We start from the raw sequence: 17,821 nt of genomic DNA, 5'->3' as shown, positions 1-17,821 counted from the left end.
ACATGAAATGCTGATCACTATACCTTTTGTTCCTGAAAATGATAGTTTATCAGTTTAAGGTATAAACAGGCATAGAACAAGAAAATTTATGTCATCCAATGAATTTTCAGAGAGTGAAGAAACTATTAAAGCCAGCAGAGGATTTTGGACCTGCAGCTCCAAAATATAGACAAGAATATATAGAGACCATGCAAGAAAGAAAGTCATACTTTCCAACCATTGACCTTAGATGGCGACACACTGGTACAGCAGGAATCAATCAGACACGAGAGGCACAAAGTTTTTTAAGTTGATGACGGATAACACTTACTATACCAACAAGTCAACAGCCTTATATTACTTAATATGCCAGTAGAAATCTGCACTTTAATAGTTAATTTCATCAAATTTAAAAAAAGATATTTAGTTAGATGTTATAGAGATTTTTTAATAGTAATTTATAGTACATGTATATTTGCTTTAAGATTCCTATCCATTTACATCGCAAATTTTTTAAAATTTGAATTGAATTATTCGATAAAATTTCAACCATTTTATTTTATGATAGATTTTTTAATGTTTGCCATATTTGGTTCACTTAGACAATCTTGATACTTCAGTATTAAATGTATCGATGCTGAATGACTAGCTTATGTTTTTGTTAAAATTTGCTTTAATGTTCAACTTATTTACCAAATATACCACATTTTAGATTTAAAAGTACATTTATTTCAACAAAAATACTTTCATTTTGCTTTGTTTCATTGAATACTTCTCACGAAGAAAAAGCAATTTGCAAGGGATCTATTGCTTTTGGAAATGTTATTTAAATTGTCAACAAGACGCGAGAGCGTTCATATACATGTACTGTGATTTTAGACTTGGAACATTGTCTGTTAATAGATTTGTAAGTATTATGATATAAAATTCTTGACACTGGATCACTCTGTTTCGTTAGTTTAAGTGATTACCGCGGGTTCGTACATCTTTAAATTGATTAACAAGGTTACAATTAAATCTCATATTTCTTGTTCTCTTTTTGAAATCCAAAATTTCACCATCTTGACGTTGAAGATATTTTTTTCATTCATTGTGATATCAAAAATTTTAAAAGTCTTTGTCATTTCTTTTTATCATTTCATGACATCAAAACAGTTTATGTCCTTTATATACTGAAGGACGTGGTCAACATGTGATATCACATTATCCTCTATTGGTGATATGTGTGGTATTTCACAAGAAAAATATTTTTAGTTTTTTCTGTTTTCATGTGTTTTTACATTCAAGCACTTCCAGAGTTTTGAATGAGAATATTGATAGACATTTCAATCTCTTGTCCTTGATTATCTTTTTAAAGATCGAGATACAAATGAAGTAGATATTTAAAAAAGAAAAATTGATTTATAAATCTACATGTGTAAATGTAGTAGTTAGGCCACAAAAGTTATAAGTTTTTGTGTAGTGTATTAGATTACAAGTATATGTGTAGTGGTACTGCCACCCAGATCTTGAGTATATGTGTAGTAGTACTGCCACCCAGATCTTGAGTATATGTGTAGTAGTACTGCCAACCAGATCTTGAGTATATGTGTTCAGTTTATGTGTAGTAGTACTGCCATACAGATCTGAGTATATGTGTAGTAGTACTGCCATACAGATCTGAGTATATGTGTAGTAGTACTGCCAACCAGATCTTGAGTATATGTGTTCAGTATATGTGTAGTAGTACTGCCATACAGATCTGAGTATATGTGTTCAGTATATGTGTAGTAGTACTACCACCCAGATCTTGAGTATATGTGTTCAGTATATGTGTAGTAGTACTGCCACCCAGATCTTGAGTATATGTGTAGTAGTACTGCCACCCAGATCTTGAGTATATGTGTTCAGTATATGTGTAGTAGTACTGCCACCCAGATCTTGAGTATGTGTGTTCAGTATATGTGTAGTGGTACTGCCACCCAGATCTTGAGTATATGTGTTCAGTTTATGTGTAGTAGTACTGCCACCCAGATATCGAGTATATGTGTAGTAGTACTGCCACCCAGATCTTGAGTATATGTGTAGTAGTACTGCCACCCAGATCTTGAGTATATGTGTTCAGTATATGTGTAGTAGTACTGCCACCCAGATCTGATTATATGTGTTCAGTATATGTGTAGTAGTACTACCACCCAGATCTTGAGTATATGTGTTCAGTATATGTGTAGTAGTACTGCCACCCAGATCTTGAGTATGTGTGTTCAGTATATGTGTAGTAGTACTGCCACCCAGATCTTGAGTATATGTGTTCAGTATATGTGTAGTAGTACTGCCACCCAGATCTTGAGTATATGTGTTCAGTATATGTGTAGTAGTACTGCCACCCAGATCTTGAGTATATGTGTTCAGTATATGTGTAGTAGTACTGCCACCCATATCTTGAGTATGTGTGTTCAGTATATGTGTAGTAGTACTGCCACCCAGATCTTGAGTATGTGTGTTCAGTATATGTGTAGTAGTACTGCCACCCAGATCTTGAGTATGTGTGTTCAGTATATGTGTAGTAGTACTGCCACCCAGATCTTGAGTATGTGTGTTCAGTATATGTATAGTAGTACTGCCACCATGATCTGAGTATATGTGTAGTAGTACTGCCACCCAGATCTTGAGTATATGTGTAGTAGTACAGTATATGTACAGATCTTGAGTATGTGTGTTCAGTATATGTGTAGTAGTACTGCCACCCAGATCTTGAGTATGTGTGTTCAGTATATGTGTAGTAGTACTGCCACCCAGATCTTGAGTATGTGTGTTCAGTATATGTGTAGTAGTACTGCCACCCAGATCTGAGTATATGTGTAGTAGTACTGCCACCCAGATCTTGAGTATGTGTGTTCAGTATATGTGTAGTAGTACTGCCACCCAGATCTTGAGTATGTGTGTTCAGTATATGTGTAGTAGTACTGCCACCCAGATCTGAGTATATGTGTAGTAGTACTGCCACCCAGATCTTGAGTATGTGTGTTCAGTATATGTATATATGAGAAGAAAAGCCAGAGACATTGATAGTCATCTACTAAATCATAAATTCCACATGCTTGCTTCATTTGATCATATTGTTGTTTCATCAGCTTTTTACACTTAATGCTGAAAACCAAAGATAAGCTACTTCTATAGACAAAGAATATTACAAAAGTTGTATATCTAAAATAAATTTGCATGTAACATATCAGCAACACTTTTTTAGTTGATAATACTTTTAACAAATTAATTGACCAGGTTTGTTTTATTTTCATGTTCAATAAATGATTTTAATGAAGTTATCTGCTTTCATTTTTATATTACTTTATAGACAAAACCTGGGCACTTCATATATGAAACATGGGCACTTTATAGATGTAACAACATACTTCCACCTTTCTATATCTACTTCCCGGGAATGTAGCTTCCATATGTTTATAGCTATCACATGTCAATATCTACTTCCTGTCTACAGCTACAATCTTTCTAGGTCTATTTCCTATCTATAGCTTCCATTTGTATGTATCTACCACCTTCTATAGCTACTTCCTGTCTTCACCTTCCACCTGTCTACACCTACCACCTGTCTATATCTCCTACTTGTCTAAAGCTACTTCCTGTCTATACCTACCACCTGTCTACAGCTTCCACCTAACTATATCTACTACCTGTCTATATCTCCTACTTGTCTAAAGCTACTTCCTGTCTATACCTACCACCTGTTCACAGCTACCTCATGTCTATAATTTTTATACCTACCACCTGTCTACAGCTACCACCTGGCTATATCTACTTCCTGTCTATATCTACCCCCTGTCTACAGCTACTTGCTGTCTACTCCCTGTTCACAGCTACTTCACGTCTATAATTTCTATAGCTACCACCTGTCTACAGCTACTTCCTGGCTATATCTACCACCTGTCTATATCTACTTCCTATCTACTGCCCATCTACAGCTACCATCTTTTCATAGCTACCTCCAGTCTACCTGTTTAAAGCCACCACTTGTCTGTTGCTACTACCAGTTTACAACTACCACTTATCTACCAGCTGTCTTTATCTACCATCTGTCTATATCTACAACCTGTCTATATCTACAACCTGTATATATCTACATTCTGTATATAGTTTACACCTATTTCAAGCATCAAAGGATTATGGATCCAAGCCAAAAGGTTATCATTTAAATTTCAGCATATTTGACCCCTTTGACTTAAAGAATAGCTGTCTCCTTCACTTTATCATTATTTATATTTACTGTTCAAGGATACCTTGAATAAATTAGTGTTTCAGGTTTCTAATAATATTACGTATAAGTTAAGGAAATGATACTTGGAGTAGGTATATAATTCTAGCATATCTATAAATGCCCCTGCTACTACTGTGAACTAGAATCTAATTGAGTATAAATCTTGATATTATTACTATGGGGTCAAAGCTACCTAACCTGTTGAGTGATTCTCAAAGGATTATGGATATGACGTTAATATGAAACAAGATGAGGCATAAATAATGAACAATAACACTGTAACACTATTCATGAACGACAACACAAGCTGTTTACAAGTGAATTTTATTTCAAATGAAAGATAAACAACATAAATCGAACAAAATCATTTACAGTTCTGGACAAAACATAAAATTAAAGACTGACTATACGTACCAACATGCTGCCATGGATGAAATGATCTTATGATAATAAGATATTTGTAAATATTCATGATTAATTGTATAACAATCATAAATGCATGTGAACCAGGCAATTTACCCGATTAGATTTACATGTAATCAAAAAAAGACAAGAAATGTTTAATATCGATTTAAGTAATAAGGACAATTATTCTGTCCATAATTTGACAATTACTATAAGGTCACATCAGAATCGTAGCCGTGATTTTACATCAAATTGGCACATTAGAATTGTCTTAGTTTATTATGATCCAATCGATTAGTATATTTGATGACAGCCACCCATATTGGTATTTATTTGGAAGCAAAACTATGAAAAGAATGTTTGAATGTGAAAATTTTCATATTCTGCATTTAAACAATTTGCTTAATGTAGGTATTTAATACTTTAACACACCATATTCATCTTCAGATTAGCTTCCTCCCCTAGTGTAAAAGTTTAGTTTTAATGTTAGGGAGGGCTTATTTGTGAAACACCTTAAGCTTACTACCTTAAAACTGGCGACTCTACAGAAATGATGATGGTTGCTTATTTGTGGATAAATATGTTGTTATGTCCACTGCAATTAATAAAAATATTCATAAAATCCTTGTCAAAATATCAAATTCATATGGAAAGTGCATTGTCCTCATGGAAAGTACATTGCTCTTAAGGAAAGTACATTGCTCATATGGAAAGTACATTGCTTTTAAGGAAAGTACATTGCAAATTGCTCATATGGAAAGTACATTGCCCACATGGAAAGTACATTGCTCTTAAGGAAAGTACATTGCTCATATGGAAAGTACATTGCTCATATGGAAAGTACATTGCAAATAGCTCATATGGAAAGTACATTGCCCACATGGAAAGTACATTGCTCTTAAGGAAAGTACACTGTTCATATGGAAAGTACATTGCTCTTAAGGAAAGTACATTGCTCATATGGGAAGTACATTGCCCACATGGAAAGTACATTGCTCTTAAGGAAAGTACACTGTTCATATGGAAAGTACATTGCCCACATGGAAAGTACATTGCCCACATGGAAAGTACACTGTTCATATGGAAAGTACATTGATCATATGGGAAGTACATTGCTCTTAAGGAAAGTGCATTGCTCATATGGAAAGTACATTGCTCTTAAGGAAAGTACATTGCTCATATGGAAAGTACATTGCTCATATGGAAAGTACATTGGTCATGATATTGTATTATAAAGAAGGAAACCTCTATAAACTGATATCATGGTGACAGATCACTGGGGCAGTGCTATACAAATAATTATACCTTGTAATGTCAGTTTACGAGTATATATATGTCTCCTTCTTGAGAAACAAAATTTTATATCTACGGCAATGACCAGGGAGATGGTATTGTACCCATGTATTTAAATACTGATAGCTTATATACAGATTTGGCAAGCATATATGCATCAGGGTTTCTCGTACTTCAGTTCTGTAGACATAGAGAGCTCAACATGACAGTATATTACGTAACAATGTACTTAAAGCATTTCTCATACAATACAAAAGCATTTGCTCAAAAAAGGACGAAAAAGAATACCACAGATGACAAATTCAAGGAATCTACCATTTGCTAGAAGAGAAATATTAACTGACTTTATATACATACACAAATGTCCTAAATTATCACACTTTTCTACACCGTTTTTAACAACTCTGAAATCTGCACACTCAACAGTAAACAAATCAACCTCATAAGTACTATATATATAAAAAAATGACAGTACATTGCATGGATTTACACAAAAATCTCCGGACAATATCCGAAATATATCAAACACAAAGCTTTTGAAGGCTTCTTGTTTGAAATACAGTTGAGATATTCTGGATTTACAGCAAATGTATAGATAAACTATTATTTAACAAATACGAAACAAGATGCAAAATAAGGATCTATTATAACTACCTTTGATTCATTGATATTATGCAAATCTTTTGAACAACTATTTCAGAAAACAAAATGTTTAACTGTCCCCAGCACATTGTACATTCAATCCACTATTGTGAAATCTATTGTGGTGCATGTCATAATTATCTAACATGAATGGGGCTGATGAAGCTGATGGAGATGGAAGGTATATTGGTATCAAGAGTGGTCAGGTCCCTCGTTTTACACCTCCATAGAGTCCCTTTGGGCCAAGGCTCATTATAAAACAATGGACAAATTAAATATTGGAAATGATTCGCTATAATGTTCATTTACTGTAATATCAATATCTAGGGAAAGTCAAAATATGAAATATAGACACAGAACAAAATGACAGAACAGACTAGAGCAGACAAAACATATCAGCCATGATCATTCTCGCCCCTAAAGCAGGTCAACAACTTCCTCAGGAAGTCAAGATTTCTCAATTTTGCGATATCAGTTTAAGGCTGAATGTGATATAAAAAGGATTAAAGTCAGTATATTTTACTTTTGGAATTTCACAGTTTTTATTGTGTTCACAATCAGTATTTTTGAAAAGCTATATAAAAACCCTAAAAAGTGTCATGTTCTAATAAATATTGTTGATTTTAAACAAAACCATTATGAAAATCAATAAAGTATACCGGAATCCAACAGTTTTACATGCTATAAAGGACCCCCTCAAATGTAAAATTTAAAACTGTCTTACAAAAAAGTATACAGTCTCTGCTTTTTGCAGGTGTTCCCCAACTGTTTATGGCTGAATGGCCTGAAGATACAAAGATGTTCATCTTTTGTGGCTTAAATTCCGATATACATCCGGACTCTTCAGCATAAAATATTGATATATTTCGTTGTTTAATTGAGAGAATACATTTAATGTACTTTATATAATGAGTACAATATATATACACTGTATACAAGCATTAAATATGGACAATGTCATGAAATGCATAAAAAGATAGAGAAAGCAAAAGAAAAATCAGAAACCTACTGGAACAGTTTACCTGGAGTAGAATGGTAATTGGTTGGATACCGGGATTGGTTATTATAGTTACGTTTCCTGTCGTTATCTTATTTCAATTACTACAATGAGGTCAAAGTGGCATGAGATCATTGCAGATGGCTGCAGGGTTTTTGCCAACCATTTGTAGACATCCTATGGGCTAAGTAAAATTCAACATATGTCCTTATAAGTTAAGCAGGTATACAAGTAACAATAGCTAGTCAAGAGAGTGTTCTTAGGCACTTTTCCATGTTACAATGTATGTTACATTTTGTGTGAATAGGTCTTTCAAGAAACTCCACTGATCATTACAGCTGTAGAAATAAATTCAGTCATAACAGAAAAATAACCTTAATAGTCATGTCAGACCTTTACCTCGGTCATATCAAATCTTTACCTTGGTCATAACAGATCTTTACCTCAGTCATAACAGAACATCAGTCATATCAAACCTTTACCTCAGTCATATCAAATCTTTACCTCAGTCATAACAGATCTTCAGTCATAACAGATCTTTTCCTCGGTCATAAAAGATCTTTACCTTGGTCTTATCAAAACCTTACCTCAATCATATCAGATCTTTGCTCAGTCATATAAAATCTTTACCTCAGTCATAACAGATCTTGACCTCGGTCATATCAAATCTTTACCTCAATCATATCAAACCTTTACTTCAGTCATAACAGATTTTTACCTCATTTATATCAAACCTTTACCTCGGTCATATCAAATCTTTACCTTAGTCATAACAGATCTTTACCTCAATCATATCAGACATTTACCTCAGTCATATCACACATTTACCTCAGTCATATCAAATCTTTACCTCTGTCATAACACACAGATCTTTACCTCAGTCATATCAAACCTTTACCTTATTCATATCAGACATTTACCTCAGTCATATCAGACATTTACCTCAGTCATATCAAATCTTTACCTCCGTCATAACACACAGATCTTTACCTCAGTCATATCATACCTTTACCTTATTCATATCAGACATTTACCTCAGTCATATCAAATCTTTACCTCCGTCATAACACACAGATCTTTACCTCAGTCATATCAAACCTTTACCTCAGTCATATCAGACATTTACCTCAGTCATATCACACATTTACCTCCGTCATAACACACAGATCTTTACCTCAGTCATATCAAACCTTTACCTCAGTCATATCAGACATTTACCTCAGTCATATCAAACCTTTACCTCAGTCATAAGAGATCTTTACCTCAGTCATATCAAACCTTTACCTCAGTCATATCAGACATTTACCTCAGTCATATCAAACCTTTACCTCAGTCATAACAGATCTTTACCTCGGTCATATCAAATCTTTACCTTAGTCATATCAAATCTTTACCTCAGTCATAACAGATCTTTACCTCAATCATATCAAATCTTTACCTCCGTCATAACACACAAATCTTTACCTCAGTTATATCAAACCTTTACCTCAGTCATATCAGACATTTACCTCAGTCATATCAAACCTTTACCTCAGTCATATCAAATCTTTACCTCAATCATATCAAACCTTTACCTTGGTCATATCAAACCTTTACCTCAGTCATATCAAACCTTTACCTCAGTCATATCAAATCTTTACCTCAGTCATATCAAATCTTTACCTCAGTCATATCAAATCTTTACCTCAGTCATATCAAACCTTTACCTCAGTCATATCAAATCTTTACCTCAATCGTATCAGACATTTACCTCAGTCATAACAGATCTTCACCTCAGTCATATCAAATCTTTACCTCACTCATAACAAATCTTTACCTCAGTCATATCAAATCTTTTCCTTAATCATATCAAACTTTTACCTCAGTCATATCAAACCTTTACCTCAGTCATATCAAACCTTTACCTCAGTCATAACAGATCTTTACCTCAGTCATATCAAACCTTTACCTCAGTCATATCAGACATTTACCTCAGTCATATCAAACCTTTACCTCAGTCATAACAGATCTTTACCTCGGTCATATCAAATCTTTACCTTAGTCATATCAAATCTTTACCTCAGTCATAACAGATCTTTACCTCAATCATATCAAATCTTTACCTCCGTCATAACACACAAATCTTTACCTCAGTCATATCAAACCTTTACCTCAGTCATATCAGACATTTACCTCAGTCATATCAAACCTTTACCTCAGTCATATCAAACTTCCAACTCAGTAATATCAAACCTTCATCTCAGTCATATCAAATCTTTACCTCAGTCATAACAGATCTTCACTTCAGTCATAACAGATCTTTTCCTCATTCATAACAGAATTTCACCTTAATCATATCAAACTTCACAGTTACATTTCAAAATATCCGTTATATAGAGTAAATGATCGGTAATAAGAAATAGATTACCAAGAGTAACACTATATGTCCCTTGAACATATACATTCAAGGTTTAAACACTTTACAGAATAGCAGACAACAGTTTCTTATATACAATCCTGACATAGATTAATGATATACTACAGCATTACAGCAAACTTAATATAGGTAGCATGCATGCTTGAAATAGCACGTCAACGTAGCTAAAGTCACATGGTCAAACTGGGTGTACATATTAGCCATGTGTAAATTTATTAATGTGTCTTGATATAAACTATAGTTTTCTTTATCAAACTGGTCCCAGAAAAATGAAAATGCTAGCTCCAAATTTTAAATTCAAATGTAATCAAAATTTTAGTTCCATATCAGAAGAAATTACATAAATATGGATATTTATCGATGATCAGACAAAATAGACTATTTACCCACGATCAGACAAAATAGATTATTTACCCACGATCAGACAAAATAGACTATTTACCCACGATCAGACAAAATAGACTATTTACCAATGATCAGATAAAATAGAATATTTACCGATGATCAGAAAAAAAAAAAATTTACTGATGATCAGACAAAATAGAATATTTACCCACGATCAGACAAAATAGACTATTTACCCACGATCAGACAAAATAGAATATTTACCCACGATCAGACAAAATAGACTATTTACCCACGATCAGACAAAATAGACTATTTACCAATGATCAGACAAAATTGAATATTTATCAATAATCAGACAAAATAGAATATTTACCAATGATTTCAGAAGGTTTTTTTTCTTCTGTTGAAATTTCTATTTAGACTATTTTATTCATGGACGATTTTAGGCCTTGTTCTATTGCAGACTATTTATTGAATAAGATGTAGGTCACAGACACAACTGTAGATGTAGGTCACAGACAGCTGTTATCAGGAAAATTATTCTTTCTTTTACCATGAATCGTTATCAAAAATAAATCTGAGATATTTTTCGTTTTCTTACATTTTTGGCATTATGAAGCTAATACATATTGAATCAATAGTGAGAATGGATCACAAATACAATAGCTTATATCAATATATGTATATGATATATATAAACTTGTTCCATTTACCCAAAATTCAGATAAATGTTATATTTGATCATCTGTACATCAGCATATATATCATGTCTTATTAACTGTAGGTCAGCATATATATGTGTCTTATACTCTGTATGTCAGCATACAAATGTGCCTTATAATCTTTAGGTAAGAATATTACACATGTGTCTTATTATCTGTATGTCAGCATACAAATGTGTCTTTTACTCTGTAGGTCAGAATATTACACATGTGTCTTATTATCTGTATGTCAGCATACATCTGTGTCTTATAATCTTTAGGTAAGAATATTACATCATGTATCTTATTATCTGTATGTCAGCATACTAATATGTCTTATTATCTGTAGGTCAGAATATTACATCATGTGTCTTATTACCTGTAGGTAAAAATATTATATATATGTCAGTATACATATGTGTCTTATTATCTGTATGTCAGAATATTACATCATGTGTCTTATTATCTGTAGGTCAGAATATTACATCATGTGTCTTATTACCTGTATGTCAGAATATTACATCATGTGTCTTATCATCTGTCTGTCAGAATATTACATCATGTGTCTTATTACCTGTAGGTAAAAATATTATATATATGTCAGTATACATATGTGTCTTATTATCTGTAGATCAGAATATTACATCATGTGTCTTATTATCTGTAGATCAGAATATTACATCATGTGTCTTATTATCTGAATGTCAGAATATTACATCATGTGTCTTATTATCTGTATGTCAGACTATTGCATCATGTGTCTTATTATATGTATGTCAGACTATTGCATCATGTGTCTTATTATATGTATGTCAGAATATTACATCATGTGTCTTTATTCTGTATGTCAGAATATGATATCATGTGTCTTATAATCTGTATGTCAGAATATTATATCATGTGTCTTATTATCTGTATGTCAGAATATTACATTGTGTGTGTTATATGCTGTATGTTAGCATATCATATCATGTGTCTGTTTATCTGCATGATGTGTGTTATATAATAAAAAATCAGCTAAAACTGTAGATTAGGTATTATACTGCATACTGTAATGATAACATCCCTTACTGTGTAATAAAATTAAGGAATGCAGCTATTTTTCCCAAACATCTTGGACTTGTATGGTTAAAAATTATCCATAACATATACTGCAAAAATACATCAGAAAGTCTATCTAGATCAAAGGACACAATCAAATTTTGGGTATATTTCAATTCCAAAATCATATAGGATACAAATCAATATATTTGAAAGTTGATTCTTATTTGTCGGTTTCAAGAAAAACATTCTAGAATATCTGAGTACAAATGTATTAGATCTCCAGACAGTAATATTTACTCTGAAGGGAATGTACATTATGTAAATGTCAACTAGCTGTGAAAAAATGGAGAGTATGATTTGTAACATAAAGAGTTGTATGTTTTTATATACAGCCACCTTACCTACAAATTGTGCCAATAAAAATACAACCAAAACTATTGACATTTGATGGGAACAATATAACAAACCATTTGTTTGTGACAGCTAGAGATCTTCTTGTTCTGAAACACAAAATTTTTTATTTGTTCCGAAGTTTAAATGTTTGACTTTTAACTGTTACCATAGTTACAGCTATATTAACTAAAAAAACATTGGAATGCATATAAAGAAGAAGCTGTTATCATTTAATAGTGTACACTAGTCACCAATTTGTCAAAAAGATTAACTTAATAAAATACAGTGAGGTCTTATCCTATTTCCATTTCCCAATTGAATTCTAAAATACCACCAAGAAAATAAAATTAAAAAAAAAAACTACAGTTACGACCTTGAAAATAAATTCTAATTAAATATGACCTTGCTTTATACAATTATTTGGTTCCTTAAATGGACATATTGATGTATAAATCTTCTGTGGCTCTATTAATTCAATATCACCTTTTTCTCGGTGTAAACCTTAAAAGTAAAAGACTGATGGAGTTATTCCCCTTGGATGCAATAATAATTATGTAAAGCAGTAGAGTCAATTTTGACCCATTAATCTTGGATTACAAATATAACTGGATGGTAATACTAACATTAGACACTAAAGTGCTGATTTTTGTCTGCATTGAAATCCTATATTTTAAAATACAGTAAGAAAAACCGATTGAAGAAGAAGTCCTTCATAGACCTGTGCATATCGTTGTCTACCTCTGATTATGTAGCTAATATTAACTGTATTCCTTCATTCTGATAAAATCAATTCATTTTCTTTCAAAAATATCATTTTAATTTATCTTTTCTACAACAAATGTGAAATTAACTGTTTATGACAATTGATTTGTCTGACATTTGCCTGGTATGAAATAAATGAAACACTTATGCTACATATCTATCACAAAATTCCAGCTTGTTGATTTCAATTACAGTTCAATGGTTCTGAAGACAACTCAATTCCCCTCGTCTTCTTCGCCATGAATCGACACCTCACATCTATGGTCGGTAAAATGGACTCCCTCTTCTCGATGGATTCCAAATATTTCTCTTGATATTTCAGCATGGCAGGTCCATAGTTGTCAGCTGGTTTCATCAGTTTCTTCACCCTCTGAAAAGAAAAAATCAATCAAACAAAGCTATAACAATATACTTATGTACAGTGTAATATCTGAAGATACCTTGTTATTTTAACCAACAAAAAGTCTTAATTGACTGATTTTCAAAATCTGATGTTTTTTCCACAGGGTTTATCTCATTGCAGTCAGGTTCATTTGGAGGTAAGGTTTCCTCGTAGTAGCTGATATCTACCTCACTAATAATTTCATAGATAATCCTCAGCATTTACAACATACAGGTACAAACGAGTTGATGATGTAGTCTTTACCAAGTTGACAAAACAAAATAAAAATCTTACCATTATGAAAGGCCCCTTCCCCTGTAAAACTGCTATGACTGCACAAACAGGAATCGGAATAAGAGACGTCAATCCAAGCAACCACCCAAGAACAATGGCCCACTGCGGGTAGTGGTAGTCTCCGTAAGTCACAGGGCTAAGCTTCGTCACACTGAACAGCCATATAAACTGAAAAGAATTAACACAAGAATTCCATACATATGCATATACACATCCCAAGTATGAAGTTCTGGTGATTAGTACTGTTGGACAAACATTTTCTTTAATGTAGGTCAAAATGCAAGTCACAATGGCCACGGTGAACCGATATTCCAAGTATGAAGTTCCCTTGATCAGAAGTGTAGGAGATAGGGCCAAGGCAAACTTTTTCTTTGATATAGGGCAAAGATTAAAATGTAGGTCAAAGTTACCTACTTTTGATATAAAAACACTGTCTCACCAGAGTGAAACCATATCCAAGGTATAAATTACCTGTCATTATCGGTGTAGGAGATAGGAGGACCCTGACAAACTTTTTCTTTGATGTAGATCAAAGGTCAAAATGTAGGTCAAAGCAACCTACTTTTGATATCCAACACACCATCTTACCAAGAAGAATTCACCTCTCAAGTATTGAGTTCCCATGATTAGTTGTGTAGAGGATAAGGCCTAAACATGATAGTGGAAGGACTGGCAGACAAACAAACCGAATGACAGTGAAAATGTGAAACTGCAATCACCAAATATGTATCACTATTCACAGAACTTTACCAGAATCAGTGTGGGAGTGATAAAACACCAGCAGATCTTCCACCAGGCACATGGCTGGTAGCCAATCATCATTTCCAAGTCTTTATAGAAACGATCAGCACCTGAAAGTAACAACCATTAATTATCACTATACAGAAGTTTTGGTGTTGATATTTACTTTCTGTAGGCTGAGTGATATTTTAACATGGATTACACTACCAATATTAATAGGGAGGAATATTTTCACATATCTGCCATCATCTATAGGAGAAATTTATTTTACATACCATAAATGAGAATTGATTGAAGAAAATACAAATCTATTTAAATTCTTTAAATCTTGCTCTGGGAACAGGAACATGCACCAAAATGTACTATTTCTATATTTCTATACTTTTTATGCAATGCACCATTGATGTCAACTAGAAAATTCTTGAAATAAGAAATTTGAAACAATTGATTATACCCCAATATATAGCTGCAATATCTCACATGACAATTTGGCTCTGTGAGTTTAAGGAAACAACTATCTGTACAGTGATTGACTGATATCAAGACTTCGAAAAATAAAATCTATAAATATTTTGGACATTTTCCAGAAAAGGTTCAGTTTTGATGGATTGAAGTTTGACAGTACACTTCAGCAAAATCTGTTTGTATACCTCCCCTTCTACTTCATTGCAGCAAAACATTGTTACATTACCATAGATCCAGCCGATGACAATACACTCGGTAAGAGACAGGATCATCAATGAAAAGGTGGAGCAATACCAATCCATTATCTGTAGCACGTACACACCTCCCTACAATGTCAAGGTTAGATAGAGGTCATACACCTCCCTACAATGTCAAGGTTAGATAGAGGTCATACACCTCCCTATAATGTCAAGGCATAATATAGGTTATACATCATCCTACAATGTTAAGGTTAGATAGAGGTCATACACCTCCCTACAATGTCAAGGTTAGATAGAGGTCATACACCTCCCTACAATGTCAAGGTTAGATAGAGGTCATACACCTCCCTACAATGTCAAGGTTAGATAGAGGTCATACACCTCCCTACAATGTCAAGGTTAGATAAAGGTCGTACACCTCCCAATAATGTCAAGGCATAATATAGGTCATACACCTCCATACAATGTCAAGGTTAGATACAGGTCATACACCTTTCTACGATGTCAAGGTTAAATATAGGTCATACACCTCCATACAATGTCAAGGTTAGATACAGGTCATACACCTTTCTACGATGTCAAGGTTAAATATAGGTCATACACCTCCCTACAATGTCAAGGCAATATAGGCTATACATCATCCTACAATGTCAAGGTTAGATAGAAGTCATACACCTCCCAATAATGTCAAGGCTAAATATAGGTCATACACCTCCCTACAATGCCAAGGTTAGATAGAGGTCATACACCTCCCTATAATGTCAAGGCATAATATAGGTTATACATCATCCTACAATGTCAAGGTTAGATAGAGGTCAAACACCTCCCTATAATGTCAAGGTTACTTAGAGGTCAAACACCTGCCTATAATATCAAGGTTAGATAGAGGTCATACACCTCCGTACAATGCCAAGGTTATACAGAGGTAACAACCTCACAACAATGTTATTCAGAAGTCATATACATGTGGATACACTTTTTACAATGTAAAGATTTTGTAACATTTTCTTAGTTTAAATGTCACAACATCAATAACAAGTTGTTGAACACCTGTACTTACCTGCATGACACAGGGGATCCCTAATATGAACTCCAGGAAACACATGAATGCAGTAAAGAGAGTCTTCTTCTTTTTCAAAAGATCTGGAAACTCGTCTATGAAAGCACTGCTCATGGTTTCAAACATTCCAAACTAAAATATTACAAAAGTAAATTTGTAAAACCTTTCATCTAGACACATATGCTGTTAATGGGAAAACACTGTATTAAGTTATGAAATGCCAATAAAACAAGAGAATTTCTTTTAAGCTCACAAAGTATTTTTTGATCGCCTAAAGACACATAATCTGTAGTTTTTGTTAAAGGAAGAAATATTTTTCAATGTTTGTCTTCCCAATATCATCATCTTGTTGGTGCTATGCAGATTTTGCATGATAAGAATTAGTTTGTTATACTGAATGATTTATCAAGTACTTGTACTCAACTTTAAAAGCTTAAATGAAAGGGAGATAACCAGTTGAGGACAAATTATCTCCAGTCTACAAGATATCTTAAAAGTTAAGTATTGACATGAGTGTAACAAATTAAGTTTTTCTGCTGATCTGTGATAGCCCAACATGATAAGTATTAAATATCAACTCACTCATTATATTACAATTGTTACAGAATATGTTTCTTAGCAATCAAAATTGGATTTATTTTCCACTGCATTTTATATCTTCACTGTTTGACTTGCATTTTATTCACATAATATCATGTCCTTGCTATTTCAATCCAACTTGCAATAATTTTTTGGATTTCTGTACAGCAGTAAAGAAATACAATAATGATGATTTGATAAATTTTGTCATTGCTTGATATCATACATCTGTGTGTTTCTAATCTATAATATGAAAATTGAATGCAATTAACACTGACAAAAAAAATCAAATGATTTTACATTATTGCAAGTTAATTTTGATATTTGTTCACAAGTTTAAAGATTGTTTATCTGTTTTCAAACAAGATCATTATCCTCGTGGAATTACATTAATAAAAGATATTTTTACCTGAAAATTATGATTTATGAAAGACAGATCTTCCTGATAATTAAGTTAAGTGGATATACAAGATTAAGCATTTTTGGTTATATTTACAACAATATAAGAATGAAACTTGTGAACATTGATGTATTTCCTGTAGATGAAAACATGAAAAAAAATTAATTTTCAAAACAAATACATTCTACTTGAGTGGAATATGTTATACAATAAATAGCACCCTCATTTACAAAAATTCACCTTACATTTTTAAATACCTGCATCACCAATATACATAGAAGCTCATGCAGATCTTATAGATATCCAAGTAGTCAGATTCAGGAGGTTTCAAAGGGCTGGAGACATGAAGGGGCTGGTCCAAAACGGCTGGAGATGTGTGGGAGGGGCCAGTATCAAATGGGCTGGAGACATGGGAGGGGCTGGGGCTGAAAGGACTGGAGACATGGGAGCAGGGACTGAGTCCAAAAG

At 33.3% G+C, this 17,821-nt stretch overlaps 2 protein-coding genes across 2 annotated transcripts in view; one reads left to right on the top strand and one right to left on the bottom strand.

The window, feature by feature from the left end:
- Positions 1-1,567, top strand: part of LOC132545555 (sodium- and chloride-dependent glycine transporter 1-like) — a 30,746-nt gene extending 29,179 nt beyond the window's left edge. The window contains exon 14 of the mRNA XM_060209242.1: positions 111-1,567. Coding sequence (XP_060065225.1) covers positions 111-293 — 183 coding nt within the window. The 3' untranslated portion in view covers positions 294-1,567. The remainder of the gene's footprint in view (positions 1-110) is intronic.
- A 2,972-nt stretch (positions 1,568-4,539) lies between these two features.
- The window catches only part of LOC132545628 (sodium- and chloride-dependent glycine transporter 1-like), a 45,975-nt gene continuing 32,693 nt past the window's right edge, over positions 4,540-17,821 (bottom strand). The window contains exons 10-14 of the mRNA XM_060209326.1: positions 16,375-16,506; positions 15,341-15,440; positions 14,659-14,759; positions 13,909-14,076; positions 4,540-13,602 (exon numbers count right to left, since the gene is read on the bottom strand). Coding sequence (XP_060065309.1) covers positions 13,417-13,602; positions 13,909-14,076; positions 14,659-14,759; positions 15,341-15,440; positions 16,375-16,506 — 687 coding nt within the window. The 3' untranslated portion in view covers positions 4,540-13,416. The remainder of the gene's footprint in view (positions 13,603-13,908; positions 14,077-14,658; positions 14,760-15,340; positions 15,441-16,374; positions 16,507-17,821) is intronic.

This window comes from Ylistrum balloti, unplaced genomic scaffold, assembly GCF_031769215.1.
Source record: "Ylistrum balloti isolate Yb309-2 unplaced genomic scaffold, AGI_CSIRO_Ybal_v1 Utg369850, whole genome shotgun sequence".
NCBI lineage: Eukaryota > Metazoa > Mollusca > Bivalvia > Pectinida > Pectinidae > Ylistrum > Ylistrum balloti.
Note: the sequence above shows the minus strand (reverse complement) of the source record. Positions and strands in the feature narration are given on the sequence as shown.